Genomic DNA, 14194 nt, shown 5'->3' on the forward strand with positions numbered 1-14194 from the left:
AGGCTTCCAAGCGCATTGCCTCCACCGTGCCATGCCAAGGCTGAGCTCTGCAAACATGCAAGCAGCTTTGCAAATACAGAGAAGTGCTCTGGGCACTGGGCAAAGGCAGAGCATTGAGTTCAGGCTCTATCACATTGTAACTGGTGACCTAGAGCAAGAAGCCAAACCTCCTGGAGCCTCAATTTTTCTCTACTATAAAATGGAGTCGTGATACTTACACTCTGAGAATTGGTGCAAGAACTAAGAGCATCGAAGTAAAAGAAGGGCTTGGAGAGGTCCCTGACATGGAGTGGGCACTTAATAAAAAAGCAGATGAGACTGGCAGAATTGGGGCAACAGACCCAGAGTGACTGGCCAGAAACAAAGGCAGCACCACCCCTAGATCCCTTTGTTGTGTTTAACCCCAGGTCACGTGGGCACTTACTCAAAACTAAACACTGACAATGACCCTAATTCTTGCTGGTGAAAGGGAGGGGAAATGGAATTATTCTGCTGCTGCAGACTGCCTCTTGACAGGGCCAGAGGAGACAGGTGTAGCGTGGACAGCGCTGTACTCAGTCCAAGTGGCCAGTGCACCAGAAAGCAAATAAAGAAGGCAACACCTTATGTAAATGAACTTAAGTACTTTTAAAGAAGCAGCAGTGAAAAGAGCAAGTTAAATTCCACCTCCTTCTGTAACAATTAAACTCCACTGACTATAGTTCTGCCAGTTCTCTTAAGGCCAGTTACTACTTCAAAAGAAAACCAAACACCCTGCCTAACTAGGCAGGTAGGAGGAACATTCTTAGCCTGGAATCAGAAAAGGCAGGGTTGAAGGATGTTGGCTCAATGGTAGAGTGCTTGCCTCGCATACACGAAAACCTGGATTGCACCCCCAGTACAGCAGCAGGGAAAAGAAAATCAGAAAGAACAGGGGACCACTAGAAATGACTACAGGCTGCTAATTAGGAACAGTCAAAATGCTGCATGCAAGTCACACATGCAACCGGTGGAACCCACAGAAAGCTACAGAAACGGACTTGCCAATGCATTGATAAACTTGCCCAAGTCTAGGGCAGAGGTAGAAACCATACTGCATCATTTCCTATTTTCAAATTTCATTAACCAGGCAGGTTTATCTGCATAAAGCACGAAGGTTAGTGCTTCCTGTATCCAGTAGGCATTAAATAAATATTTATTGAGTGGCTATGCATGCAGGCCCCCAATACAGATTTTGAGTTAAATATCTGTAGCTGCCTGATTCAAAACAAGCACTGATCAAATAGTCTGCACTCAAAAAATCGTGTCTTATTGGGAACGCGAAAACGACTTTGCTGCAGCGTACAAGATACTGGTACCTGCTGTCGGTTACCAAAAGTGCTTTGCAAAAGCAACGACTCATTAACAGAATGGACGAATTCTGCCAGTGCTCACTACCGCACTGAGGATTGATAAAGAGCATGCGGGTACTTGTTTGTTAAGACACTACTGCCTCTACTATCAGAGCGAGGGAAGATGAAAGAAAAGGGGTGTGCGGGTGGGGGACCGGGTGAGCATACATCAGAGGCCTGGGATTCGCCCGCCCGCTCGCCCCTGTCAACCGCGGCCGCTGCCAACCGCAGGAGGTGGTCTCCCAGGATGCACCGGGCGGCCCAGCAGCCTCCAAGATGGCTGCAGGCGGCCTCCAGCTGGGGCGGACAAAGGAGCCTGGGCGTCCGCGCAGCCCTGGCCTGGCCAGCCTGCAGGGCCCTGCCGCACGCCCCCGCCCTTCTCCCCTTCCCCCCAGTTGCGGTGCCCTGGGGATCAAGGCAGCCTTTGTGCAACAGAGACAAATGGCCGCCCTGGGTGCGGGGCTGCGGCCCACTCGCCGGTGCAGGAAGCCCCACCACAGCCAAGGAGGCTTTTAATGAGAAATGCGCAAGATATCCATGGCAGAGGCCATCGCTCAAAGCAGCTTGCCCTGAATTACATATTTTCTGACTGCAAATTACTTTTAACAGCGTCTCCACCGTCACTTCAATTGACCTTCCTAACAAAAGGCCATTTATTAACTAGCACTCCACGCTGCCCAAGCTGCTGAGCCTCCAGCCAGAAGGGAGGGCACCGTGCATCCTCTGCAGCTCAGGGTCGCAGGCCAGGCTGCAGCCAGGGGAAGAAGAAGGGTGGATGTGAGCCTGCACATGGAATCTGAGGGGTGGGGGACACGGGAGCCTGGGTGTTTAAGACCAATTTTAACCTGCCTGGCAGGATGCGATACTGGAGAAAACACCAAATCCTTAGGCCTACTTGCAGCAGCTCCTCATCCAGTGACACCAAGACTGCACAAAACACGCAGACATACCTCTGCTTTGTTTGTACAGCACTTTGCAAACCTCAAAAAACTTTCTCAGGCTCCTTTTCAGTTGATGCTCACATCACACCTGGGATGTGACCGGGGGGGTGTTATCTCCCTATTTTACAGGAGAGGAAGCATCCTGAGTTCTCAGACACTGCAGGGATGGTGGCTGCAGAGACATGGCCTCCCTAGTCTGGCCTGCTTTCCATTGCACTGTGCGCAGAGAGCAGCGACCCGCCCAATTGGAAAAGCAGTTTCAACACTAATTATATTTTAAAATGCCAAAGCTCTTCTTTCTCTGGCCATAGCTCAATAAGTCAAGTAAGGGGGAGAAAAGTACAGAAAGATAAAAGTAACAAGGGATTAATTTTCCTCACACCTCAGTTTCAAGATTCAACATTCCCCTCATAAATAATTTACAACAATAAAAATGAGCTAAGGCCATGTTTGTGTAGGATGGAGGTAAATTCAGGCCTAATGAGGGAGATCCGAGCACAGCACAGGAGGGAACAGGTTGATGAACGGCCTGGTACATGCAGGATCGACAGCACACAGGGGCTCCATTACCAGCCACAAGCTGCGGGGCCAACCAGGAGTAGGGGAGCCCACTGGGAAACCTTGCCATCCAGCTGTGGTGCAAGGAGGTCTCTACAGGGAAAGCAAAAGTGGACCCAGTGTTTTGAACAGCAAGACAGTAGAACTTCAGTGTTAAGCAGGTCTGAATCCAAGTCAGTTCTCAACAAAGGCCAAGGAAAGAAGGAAGGTGGGGCACTGAGGGTCCCATCTGCTCTGTCTGCTCCAGATCATAGTGACACTGACCTTGAGTTGTCCTAATTTAGCCTAGGGGTCATCTGGTCTCAATCCCCATCCACCTTCTACCCTGAGTAAGCATACAGCCTCTACAAGGTCATTTGCAAGCTGGGGGCTGCAAAGCTTAGCTCCAGGCAGCTGTTCTGTGTCTGATCAAGAGGTTCTACCCCAAGGCATGAGCGGGTGTGTCCCTGATCATGTGCGCATAGGTGTGGCACGGACTGGGCAAGATGAGGAGGGTTCATCTGATCCATTGCACTTTGCCCGGCACACCATGTTTGATGCATACCCTACGAGGGCCGGGAGGAACCTGCTGCCCGCTCTTGCTTGCCCTGCTTCCAACAGCGCTGGGAGGCCCTCATGCCAGCATTGCGGCACCTCACCAATGCTGTCATCTCAGGTTCACAGAGAAATGAACTTTAACTATGAAGCCCCTTCACACAGCCGGCACACTGCTCCCTTGTAGCTGATCAAAGAATTACCACAACAGTGTGCTTAATCCCTAAAAGTCAGCAGCAGGGCTTCACTGATGCTGAACATTGTTTCGGAATCAAAGGCCTGCCTCCCGGCCCCAGTCTGGGAGAAAACTAAGCTACTGTATCACAGCTGAAAACTCAGGGGAACTTTGATATCATCTCTGTTTAATTTCCACGGCCCTAGTGAGCCTGGGTTTATCTCATTCTATCAACTCCAGTACTGAAATCCAAACCCAACTAACAACACGCAGCCCTCTCTCCACCGAGGCCCTCCCAGCAGCGGGGTGTGGGTTGAGTTTAAAGTGCTTTCGGGGGGCAATGACTGCAGGGGGCAGGGGTGCTGCCTTCAAAGGAGGCATCAGGCCTCCCTGCCGCGCAAGGGAGGCTGGCTCAGAAGCAGGGCCAGCAGCCCGCCAGGGCCAAAGGCATGACCGCACAACTTTTGAGGAGAGTGATTTCAAAGTATTAGGGGGTAGGTCAAATCGGGCTACTGTAATTGAAATGACAAAACCAGTGGGTTAATTAAGTCCCTACAGAAGGATGAACTTGTGATCAGCTTGCTTGAAATCCAAAGTCAAGGGCACCAAAGACTTTAACTGCCATCCCCTGCGGGGCTGGGGAGGTAAGGGAATGAAAACTTAACTCACCCTGGGGAAGGACACAGAGCAGGGTTCCCACCAGGCCTGGGCTGTCCCAGCAAACACTGCTGCCACAGCCAGTGTCCTGGGGAGGTTCTCGGCCCGTTTCCCAGCTGCAGCAATGGTCTGCAGGAATCCTCGTCCTCGTCCCCTTTGGTGCCTTAAGAGTACTAGCACCTTTCTCCTGACAGATTTGCAAGAAGGGTCAAGAGGACATGGCATAGCCTCAAAGGAAGGAACCAGTGGCCAGGCTTCACCAACATGCACTGCCACACACTCACACACAACCAGGCCACCTCCTTGAGGCAATGGTGCAAAGACCCACTTCCTCAGGAGGCTGCGGACTGAGAGCAGGCGCCTGCAGCACTGCCTGCACTCTGACCTGGGCAGATGACCTCATGACCAGCCAGAAGTCAAATCCTTCACACATGCTTTCTGGTTCTCAGGTGGCTTCAGGCCATGGGCTGCTGGGACATTGGGGAACTGAAGTAAATATAATTTTAGGCTCTCCTAGATCACAAAGAATTTTCCAGCTAAGAAACTAACAATCATGAGCACTTCCTCCCATCCCAGCAATATTTGTTCTGTTTCTTCTAATAGAAGAATCTGGTACCTAAACACATCAGTTGAATCTGACCAATGTTTGGATTTATATTAACCATCTTATGATTACAGTCCATAAACTATGTGAGGCAGGTCCCGGGCTTAGGCTGCATCGGTCCATATAGTGCAACTCTAGATCCCAGAATTCCCTCTTGAAAAGTAAATCCAGGATTAAGTTCGACAGCACTGCCCTGGCCCAAGCCCTGCCCTATACAAGCCCAACTTGACCAAAGCAAGGGAACAGGGCTGGAGGGTGCGCCATCCTGTAGAGCATGTGTATCCCTACTCTGACTTGCTCAAGATCACTGCAAATGAGATAGTCCAGGTCTGACCTGGTGATACCACACTGTCCCCTGGATAGCAGGAAAAAGGAGGACCCCAACAGAAACAGATGCCCTACAAATGAAACCATCCTAGGAGGCCCCAAGGGCAATGGCTCCTGATGTATTCAGTACTGTAAGATAAGTCACACCCCTGTCCTGATGGCCAGTGTCTGCAGAGTAAAAGTTCCATGATGTCAATTCAATTCTAGGCAAATGGGCTGGCTCTCTTCATCTGCATGTCCCACCCACACCTCCAAATGCAGCTGACCTCCATGCACCCACCACATTCCCTGGCACACAGCAGTCCACAGATGTCTAGGGAGAGCAGGGATGGAGGGGGACAAGACTGCACTCAGGAGTAGGAGTCATGAGACTGTAGCACACGTGAGAGTCCTCTGGAGAGGCTGTTAAGACAGACACTCCTAAGCCCCACCCCAGAGACACTGACAGCAGGTCTGGGGGCCTAAGAGGCTGCATTTCTAACAAGCTCCCAGCTGACACTGAAACAGCTGGTCCATAGTCCAAAATGTAAGCACCTAAGAGTAGGCACTTTCTAAGTGTTTAATGAATGATGAATGAATAGAACCAACCTGAAGGTGACCTTTCATGGAACAAAGTCTCAAAATGAGTCCCCCAGTCTTTCCCTCCCATCTTAGGTCAGCTAAGAAGGCACAACTGCTCTCCTATAGACACCCACCCCACCATTCAGAATCTGGGCCAGGTTCCCACCTCCACAGACTTTTACCAACTGCCCAGCCAGCCAGGTGCTGAAACACTGAAAGAAAAAAAAAATAAAAATAAAAATAAATAAAATTCACAACCTATCTGCCCCCCTTTGCCATTTCTAAGAGCTGAGCAATGATGCAGACCTATAGGTGCCCCAATGGTCTGAAGGAAGAGAGTCCCAGGCCTTCCAGCTCAACACCGCTCCCTCCAAGGCCACTTCCTTCTGACCCAGAGGCCTCCTCTGTCTGCTATTAACATAGCAGGCAGAATAGCAGGCAGAGCTGAGGGGAGGAGGGGGGCAGGCTTTGCAGTTAGATGGACCCAGCTCCAATCCTAGCTGACACCTACTCCTGTATAACCCTTGGCACATCAACCAAACTGGGCTGGAGTTGGTCACCCCCTAAAAAAATAATAGAATAATAGACAAAGTGTTCTCAACAGGGTTACAATGTTTAGAAATCATCTAGAATTCGCATCAAAGGACACAATCAATAGAGTAAAAAGACAACCCAAGGAATCAGAAAAAGCACTGGCAAATCTTATATCTCGTGAGAGATTACTATCCAGGTCCATGAAGAACTCCTACAGCTCAACAATAAAATCAAACTAACTAAAAATTGGGCAAATGATTGTTAGAAGAAAACATGGGTACAGGCATAGACTTTCTCAATGGGATTCCTAAAGTTCTAGAAATAAAACCCAGAGTTAATCAGTGAAATGACATCAAATTAAATTCTTCTGCAAAGCAAAGGATACAATTAGAAGTGTGGAGAGAAGCTACAGAATGGGAGAAAATCTTTGCTGGCTACTCTTCTGACAGAGGATTAATATCCAGAACATATAAAGAACTCAAAAAATGTAACACTAAATAAACAAATAACTCATTTAATAATTGGGCAAATGAACTAAAAAGACATTTCTCAAAAGAAGGAATACAAATGGCCAATAAATATGTGAAAATTTTGTTCAATATCCTTATTAATCAAGGAAATGCAAATCAAAACTACACCAGCTAGGCACAGTAGCACATGACTATAATTCTAGAGGTTCCGGAGGCTGAGGCAGGAGGATCTGAAGTTCAGAGCCAGCCTCAGCAACTTAGCAAGGACCTAAGCAACTTAGCGAGACCCTGTCTCAAAAAAATAAAAATAAAAATAAAAAGGGCCAGGGATGTAGTTCAGTGGTTAAGCACCCCTGTATTCAATACCCAGTACAAAAAAAAAAAAAAGAACTACAGTACTAAGATTTTATCTCAGTCCAGCTAAGAATGGAAGCTATCAAGAATATAAATAATAATAAATGCTGGCAAGTGTGCAGGACATATAGGAACACTTATACACTGTATACACTTACTTATACAATTTACAGTGGTAAATTAGTACAACTACTATGGAGATCAGTATGGAGGTTCCTCAAAAGACCAGGCATGGAACCACCATATGACCCAGCTATCCCGCTCCTCAGTGTTTACCCAGAAGAATTAAAGTCAGCATACTTCCACAACGCACGCATATCTGTGTTTATAACAGCACAATTTGCAATAGCCAGGCTCTGAAATCAGCTTAGATGCCCATCAACAGATGAAGGGACGCAGAAAATGTGATGTATATGCACACTGGAGTTTTATGCAGCCATAAAGAATTTAGGTCATCATTTGCAGGAAATAGATGAAACTGGAATGAAATAACAGAAAGTCAAGTATTCTGGGTTCCTCAAAAGGCAAGGAATGGCTCTAGCATACATCCCAGCTAGAGTATTTATCCAAAAGAATTAAAGTCATGACTTTCTCTCATCTATGGATGCTAGAAAGAAAGGGGAGAAAAGAGGCTTTTCCTGCCAACAGAAGGGAAGTCAGTAGAATAGAGGATTGGAGAGAAGCAGGAGAGAAGTGAAAGGGGAAGTACTGGGCAAGGAAATGGGCCACATTATGTGACATGCATACATGGATATTACAATGAATCCCACTATTATGTATAAGTAAATGAGCCAATTAAAATGGGCAAAGGACTTGAACAAACATTTCCCCCCAAATGATATACAAATGGCCAGTTAGCATATGAAAAGACATTCAACACCTCTAGTCATTATGGAAATGCAAGTTAGGAGCAAAACCACAGGCTCTCACCTCACACCCATCAGGACAGCCACTACCAAAATATGAAACAAAGCACCAAGAAACTACTGGCAAAGCCGTGGAAAAAATGGGGAAGCTTGTTGACAAACAAAAAGGGCAGCCATCATTTTATGGAAAACAGTGTGCTAGTTCCCCAAAAAAATAAAAAATAAAATTTCCATATAATAGAATTGAAAATGGGGTCTCAACGCAATACTGGAACACCTGTGTTCATAGCCAAAACATGGAAGCAACTCGAGCGCCCACCTGTGGAGGGGTGGAGGGACAAAGCCTGGTAGACACATTCAACAGAATATTAGTCAGCCTCTGAAAGGAAGGAAAAAATCTGACCCAAGCTACGGTATAGAATATTTTGCTAAGTGAAACAAGCCAGTCACAAAAAGTGAAATCCTATATGGTCCTGCCTGTTCAGGAAGGCACAGAGTCAGAAACTCAGAGGGTCACAGCAGAAGGGTGGCTGCCAAGAGCCAAGGGGAAGGGAAATGGGAAGTTTTAGGGGGTACAGAGCTTCAGTTTTGCAAAATGAAAAAGTTCTAGAGACTGGCTGTTCAACAGTGTGAAATGTACTTACTGCCACTGATCCATTCATTTAAATATTGCTAAGATGCCAGATTTTATGGCATGTGCATTTAACAATTTTTTAGAAAGTATCCAGAACTGTGGTTTTCAAATTTCAGCAAATATAAGTACAGCCTACAAATATAAGTACAGTCTGTTAAACTTGCATGTTCTAGGGCTCCTTCTCCAGAGAATCTAAATCAAGAGTCTAGGTCTGAAACCAGGGAATCAGCATTGTCATAAACACCCAGGTGACTTAGCTCATTAAGAACTCATTTATGACTTTCTTCTGAAGGATAAGGGTGATCTTTTGAAGACTCTGCGCTACTGCTCAACATCCATGTTTTAAGCAAGTGTGTGCATGTGGATGTATATCCCCATGTACAAAGGGCAAGAGAACAACCTCAGGCAGGTTCCAGCCACAGCAAGGAGGTGGCTCTCCCGTCCTGGGGAAGCTGGAGCTGTAAAGCCCCTGTGTGCGGCCTGGGCTCCAAGCCCACAGGGCTCTCACATTTCTGCCTGGACGAGCTCCACATCTTGCCAGAAGCATGTCAAATAAACCAAACACATGTCCACAGGATGTCCCCAACAAGGGAGGTAATGTCACACACACCCCGCAGTGGCCTTGCTTCCCAGGCAGCTGGAGAGAGATCTGACTCAGGCAAGGCCACTGCAAGCGGTGCACACAACACAGGGAAATCACAACTCCCAACAGTGGCCCTGGGAGCAGAAGGCCAAGGAGAGCCCTGAGGCCAGGGATTCACTGGCCAGGAGGGCCTGGGAGAGGGAGAAGAGCCTGGGAGGAGCAGCTCTTTCAAGGAACCCCTCACTGCCTGACTGGCAAAGGAGGCTCTGCTCATTCAGCCATGGCCACCAACCAGTGCCCTCAGCCTGAAGACATCCCAGCCATGAAGTCATTTGTTATCTTCGTAATGGCACCTCCCAAGCTCCACTCCAACACCACCATTACTTTGCAGTGCGGTGAGGATGTCGCTCTTTGGGCATGAAGCAAAGAGCACTTCCAGCCTCCTGCAGCCAGGGCCCCTAGGGTTCCGAAGCAGAGAGGCCACAGAACTCCCTTACCTCTTCCAAGGCCCTGAGAGTTCACATGGCCGAGTTTTGTAACACATACAAAGCCACAACATTCCTGAATTCTTTTGCTGATAGTCCAGTCATTGCCAATAAATTATTTGAGTATTAGACCCATAGAACCGGAACCTACTGCTGGATACTATTTAAATTTCATGAGGACCCCTACCTCTGAAAGGGCCAAGTGCAGTCACATCCATTAGCTCATTCAAATCTTCCCTTAGGGGTAGATTTTATTTGTAAGTCATATTTACAGTTAAGAAAATAGAAATTCAGAAAAGTTCCATGACTTCCCTAGGGTCACCTAGGGTCCCAGAGATAGTCTGAAACAAACCCAAACCCAGTGTTCACTCTACAATACCATTAACTCCTAATGATAAGAATGAAATAATCCGCCCTCTGGATGGGTGCTCTGGGTCTGGAGCGCACAAACAAAACACACTCTAAAAATAAATAAATAAATGAGCTTCTCTTTGGATCAGTCCATTAACAAACACTTAATAATAACTGCCAACTTCTATTGATTGCTTGTCACATGATAGGTACTGAGCTAAATTTTTCTTGCAATACTTTATAACTCACCATGATCCTATAAAAATAAAACACAGACATTAGCCTCACTCTGCAGATGAGGAAACTAGACTCAGAAAGGCTTATTAATTTGCTCAATGACACACAGGTCTAATTCTAAAGCCCTTGCATTTAACCATGATGCAATATTCTAGAAGTGGAGAAGGCCCACCAGCAGTACACAGGCAGGGTATGGAAAATGCCTTTAGCCTACATCAGAGACCTAAAAGCAAAAAGGAAAAGAACAAAAAAAATATAGATTACATGATTTTAGGTTCTAAGGGACATCACTGCCACATCAACTGCTCTAGGTGGGTATTGCCCAGGTCCCTGCAGAAGCCCCATTTCTCAGAGGCTCCACTTAGATATTCTGAGTATGGCACAATTCCTCAAAGCACCCCACAAGATTTCCAGCAAGAAAGGTGTCACCAGCTCTTGTAACTAACCTTTCGAGTACACTAAGATTTTTCAGTTAGTCTGGACCTATGCAGAGCTTATCTTCTAACTTTTCTAAGGCTTTTCTGGTGCAGCTGATAAGATTTGCTAGCCCTGTTAAAATGAGATGAGATCCAGCCAGCTGTCGAGAAATGTACAATGAGATTATACTGAGAAGGAACCACCAGAGACAAAGGCCCCTAAAGAGGAGCTGGCCTGCTGTCTGCTTTTGTGGCTGAAATCCAGGGGCCTCTGGTTCTTGGGTGGGGGCAGGGAGAAGAAGAAGGGGCAACAGCCATTTGCTTTATGCTTTCCTGTGGTCTTCCTCTATGCCCTGCTGTTGGAGGACAGGGGATAGAAGCTGCATCTTTAGTGGAGAGAAAGGCTGATGATTTAGGAACAGTTGTGTGCTGGTAACAAAGAGGACAAAGATGATCCTGGGTCTACCTTGTTCTCCATGCCTGTCTCTTAGGTTCTGATGTTCCCTGGTCCTATGTCCCAGCCCCTGGCCCTGGTGCCTCACTTGCACTGGAGCGACTGCAGGGTGCTCATCAGCATGCCCTTCCTGGATGGGTGCTCTGGGTCTGGAGCGCCCCAGCGGGACATCTCACCTTGCACACAGGTGCCCTAGGTGTGAATGTTCTCTGCTGCGCCCAGGTCACACAGGCCAACGCCCCAGAATATGCCTAAGGGTCAGGTGCACTCCTGATCTGCACCCACGTGACCGCAGAGAGCCGGACCCCGGGCCTGGCGGGTCAAGCGATTGTGCCCAGCCCATGCCAGGTGGGCCCCTCACCTGCGCCGGGCCCGGGGATGCTGCTTCCACCCGGTCCCCCAGCTCCCTCCCGCCTCCCGCCGCGAGGCCGGGCCGGGGACGCGAAGCCGCGGCGCGCGCTGGGCCCGGCAGAGGCCGCCCGGTCTGTCCCCGCGGCGGGCCGGGCACGGAGCCCGCAGGCCTCGGCGCGGCCCGGCTCCTCCCGCCCGCCCGCCCCTGGGCCCGCGGCCCGCCCGCCCGCCCCGGGGCAGGCAGAGCCGGCCGGGCAGAGCCTCCGCGGCGCCCGTCCGGCCTCACTTAACTGTTCCCCGTTGGGGCGGCGGCGGCGGCGGCGGCTGCGGCGGCGGCGGGTCCCGGCTCCGTCTCACGCAGAAGCAGCTTCTCATCGCCCGGGCGGCGCGGGAGGGGCCGGGCCCGGGGCCCAGGCGGCGGCAGCCGGCGCCGCAGCTCGAGCGCGAGCCTCACCGGGGGCGCGGCGGCGGCAGGGGCGGGGCGCGGCCTGGCGGCGGCGGCGGCGGCTCTCTCCGCGGGCCGCGGCGGCGGGCCGGGCTCCGGGGGAGGCGCTGGGCGCCCGCGGCTGGCTCGGGCGGGCGGGAGAGCGGAGCCCAGGCGTCCGGAGCCCGCGCCGCCGCCGCCCACCGCGGGCCTCCTGGGCGCCCCGGAGCTCGGGCCCCGCCGCCTCGGGCGTCGGCTGCTCGCCCCACGCCGCGCCTCTCGGGGCCTCGCCCGGCTGGGCTCGCCTAGGCCTCGCCGCCCCTGGAGCCGTCCTGCTCGGCCGCGGGTTCCAAGCAGCCCCGGGGCCGAGTGGCCTCTTCAGGGAGGGACACCCGCCCACCAGCCCTTCCAGGCCTCACTGACCCCGGGCAGCCCCTGGGCTCTTCCCACCGCCCCGCTGCCCTAACGCGGGCTCAGCCTGGCCTCCTTGACCCCGATCTCCCAGCGGCTCTCGGCCTCCCTGGTTTTGGGAAATGATTTACCCACACGGGCCGAGAGCTAGGTTTGGGAGGCCGGCCTCAAGGAAGCTCTAGAGCAAGAGGTTTAAGCAGGAGTCCTGCCCCTGCAGTACTTGGAGAAAGGTACAAGCCAGAGGACGGAATAGAGCTGGCTGAGGAGGGGGGCTCCAGAGCTGAACCCTCAGCTAGAGCGGCTGGAAGGAAAACCAGACCAGACCTTTCCCTGCTTAACCAAATATGCCTACAAAGCCCCCGCCAGCAGCCCCAGGCAGAGGGGTGTGTCATTTCAAAGGGTGCTGGCCAGGAAGCTGGCTCATTTGGAGCAGAGGACCATGCAGGAGTGATCAGCATCAATTTGCTAATGCATTTAGTCTCATTTTCACACATTCTAGGCTTTTCCAAAATAGCTTGATCCTAAAGAGAAGGATGCCAAGCAGAATTGGCTGTCTAGGAAAACATCCTGTGGGGAAGCCACTCAAGTGCACACATTCCAAGCATCTGTATCACTCAGAAATGCCACTGGCTCACATGGTTTTATAGCAAGTTCTATCACACCATCAAGGGACAGACCACCCTTGTGTTATTTAAACTGTTAACCCGGGGAGGAGGGGGGGGGGGAGAATGAAAAAAGACAATTTTTTTTTTTCATTTTCCAGGTTTAGCATAAACCTCATACTAAAATTCAATAAGGATAATACCAAAAAGGAGAACTGCTGATAAGTTTAGAAAAATACTCCCTGGAGAATTTAATGTGTGCTTATTGAAAAGGGGCTTCTGTAGTCTAATAACTTAAAAAGGTACTGCACACTTGTAGTTTACCTTTTAGAGAATCACAGTGTTAGTATATTGAGGTCTCAGTGAAGTCTAGGAGTAAAGAACCCTGTTTGATTTGTTTAACCTGGCATTTTCCCAATTCATCTGGGCCAGAACCACCATTCCAAAGCTCATTGATTAGTCTCTAATATGTGAATCGACACACTTAGGCATATAATAGTTGTAACGTGTTTAAATAAAATTTTATCAATTTGAATTCAGTTGACTTGAAAAACAAGTCAAAATCCACCATGATCAATCCATATATATTCCGGAAGTGGAAAGATTAAATTCAATATTAAGGAATCTGTGAATATATTGTCTTGTTAAAAGTAAATAAGTCATGAATTACTACCAACAGAATAGATACTTTAAAAGTATTTGTTAAGTCTCAACATCAATGACTTATAAATTTTTAAAAATAGTAAACTAGGAGGAAAATTTAAACTTCTTATGACAAAGTTTTGTATCAGAAGCCAGTAACAACACTAAATACCAGTGATTTAGAAAGTATGATGGAAAACAAGTATAATGGTGAAATAATAAAAGTATTCTCAGTTGAGGGCTGGGCTAGTGGCTCAGCAGAGAAATGTTCACCTAGCACATTTGAAGCCCTGGGTTCAATCCTCAGCACCACATAAAACAACAAATAAAATAAAAAATAAATATTAAATAAATATTAAAAGAAAAGTATTCTCAGTTGAATCAGAAACAAAATAAGGATGCCTGCTATAATTGTTACAACCTAAAGCCAATGCAATAAGATAAGAAAAATAAATAATAGATATGAATACTGGGAAGGAAGAGAACACTTTCATTATTTGCTCATGATTTAAGTGTTTCTCTAAGAATAAAAATCAAGAGAATCCAACTAAAAATATTACAGACTTAGATAAGAATAACAGCAAAATCAATGTCTTTTCTAAATGTTAAGGGAGAAGTTTTCTTTTCCAAATAGAGGAACTTACATTAGCATT

The 14194-nt window shown here is 48.7% G+C and overlaps 1 protein-coding gene across 2 annotated transcripts in view; it reads right to left on the reverse strand.

Annotated features, from left to right (window-relative positions):
* The window catches only part of Mvb12b (multivesicular body subunit 12B), a 166557-nt gene extending 154673 nt beyond the window's left edge, over positions 1-11884 (reverse strand). For both annotated transcript variants that reach the window (XR_013155328.1, XM_077108808.1), the window contains exon 1: positions 11754-11884. Coding sequence is in view for 1 of the 2 variants with exons in the window: in XM_077108808.1 (XP_076964923.1) it covers positions 11754-11837 (84 nt within the window). In the remaining variant the exon portion in view is untranslated. The remainder of the gene's footprint in view (positions 1-11753) is intronic.
* Positions 11885-14194: the final 2310 nt, after the last annotated feature.

Source organism: Callospermophilus lateralis, chromosome 2 (assembly GCF_048772815.1).
Source record: "Callospermophilus lateralis isolate mCalLat2 chromosome 2, mCalLat2.hap1, whole genome shotgun sequence".
Lineage (NCBI taxonomy): Eukaryota > Metazoa > Chordata > Mammalia > Rodentia > Sciuridae > Callospermophilus > Callospermophilus lateralis.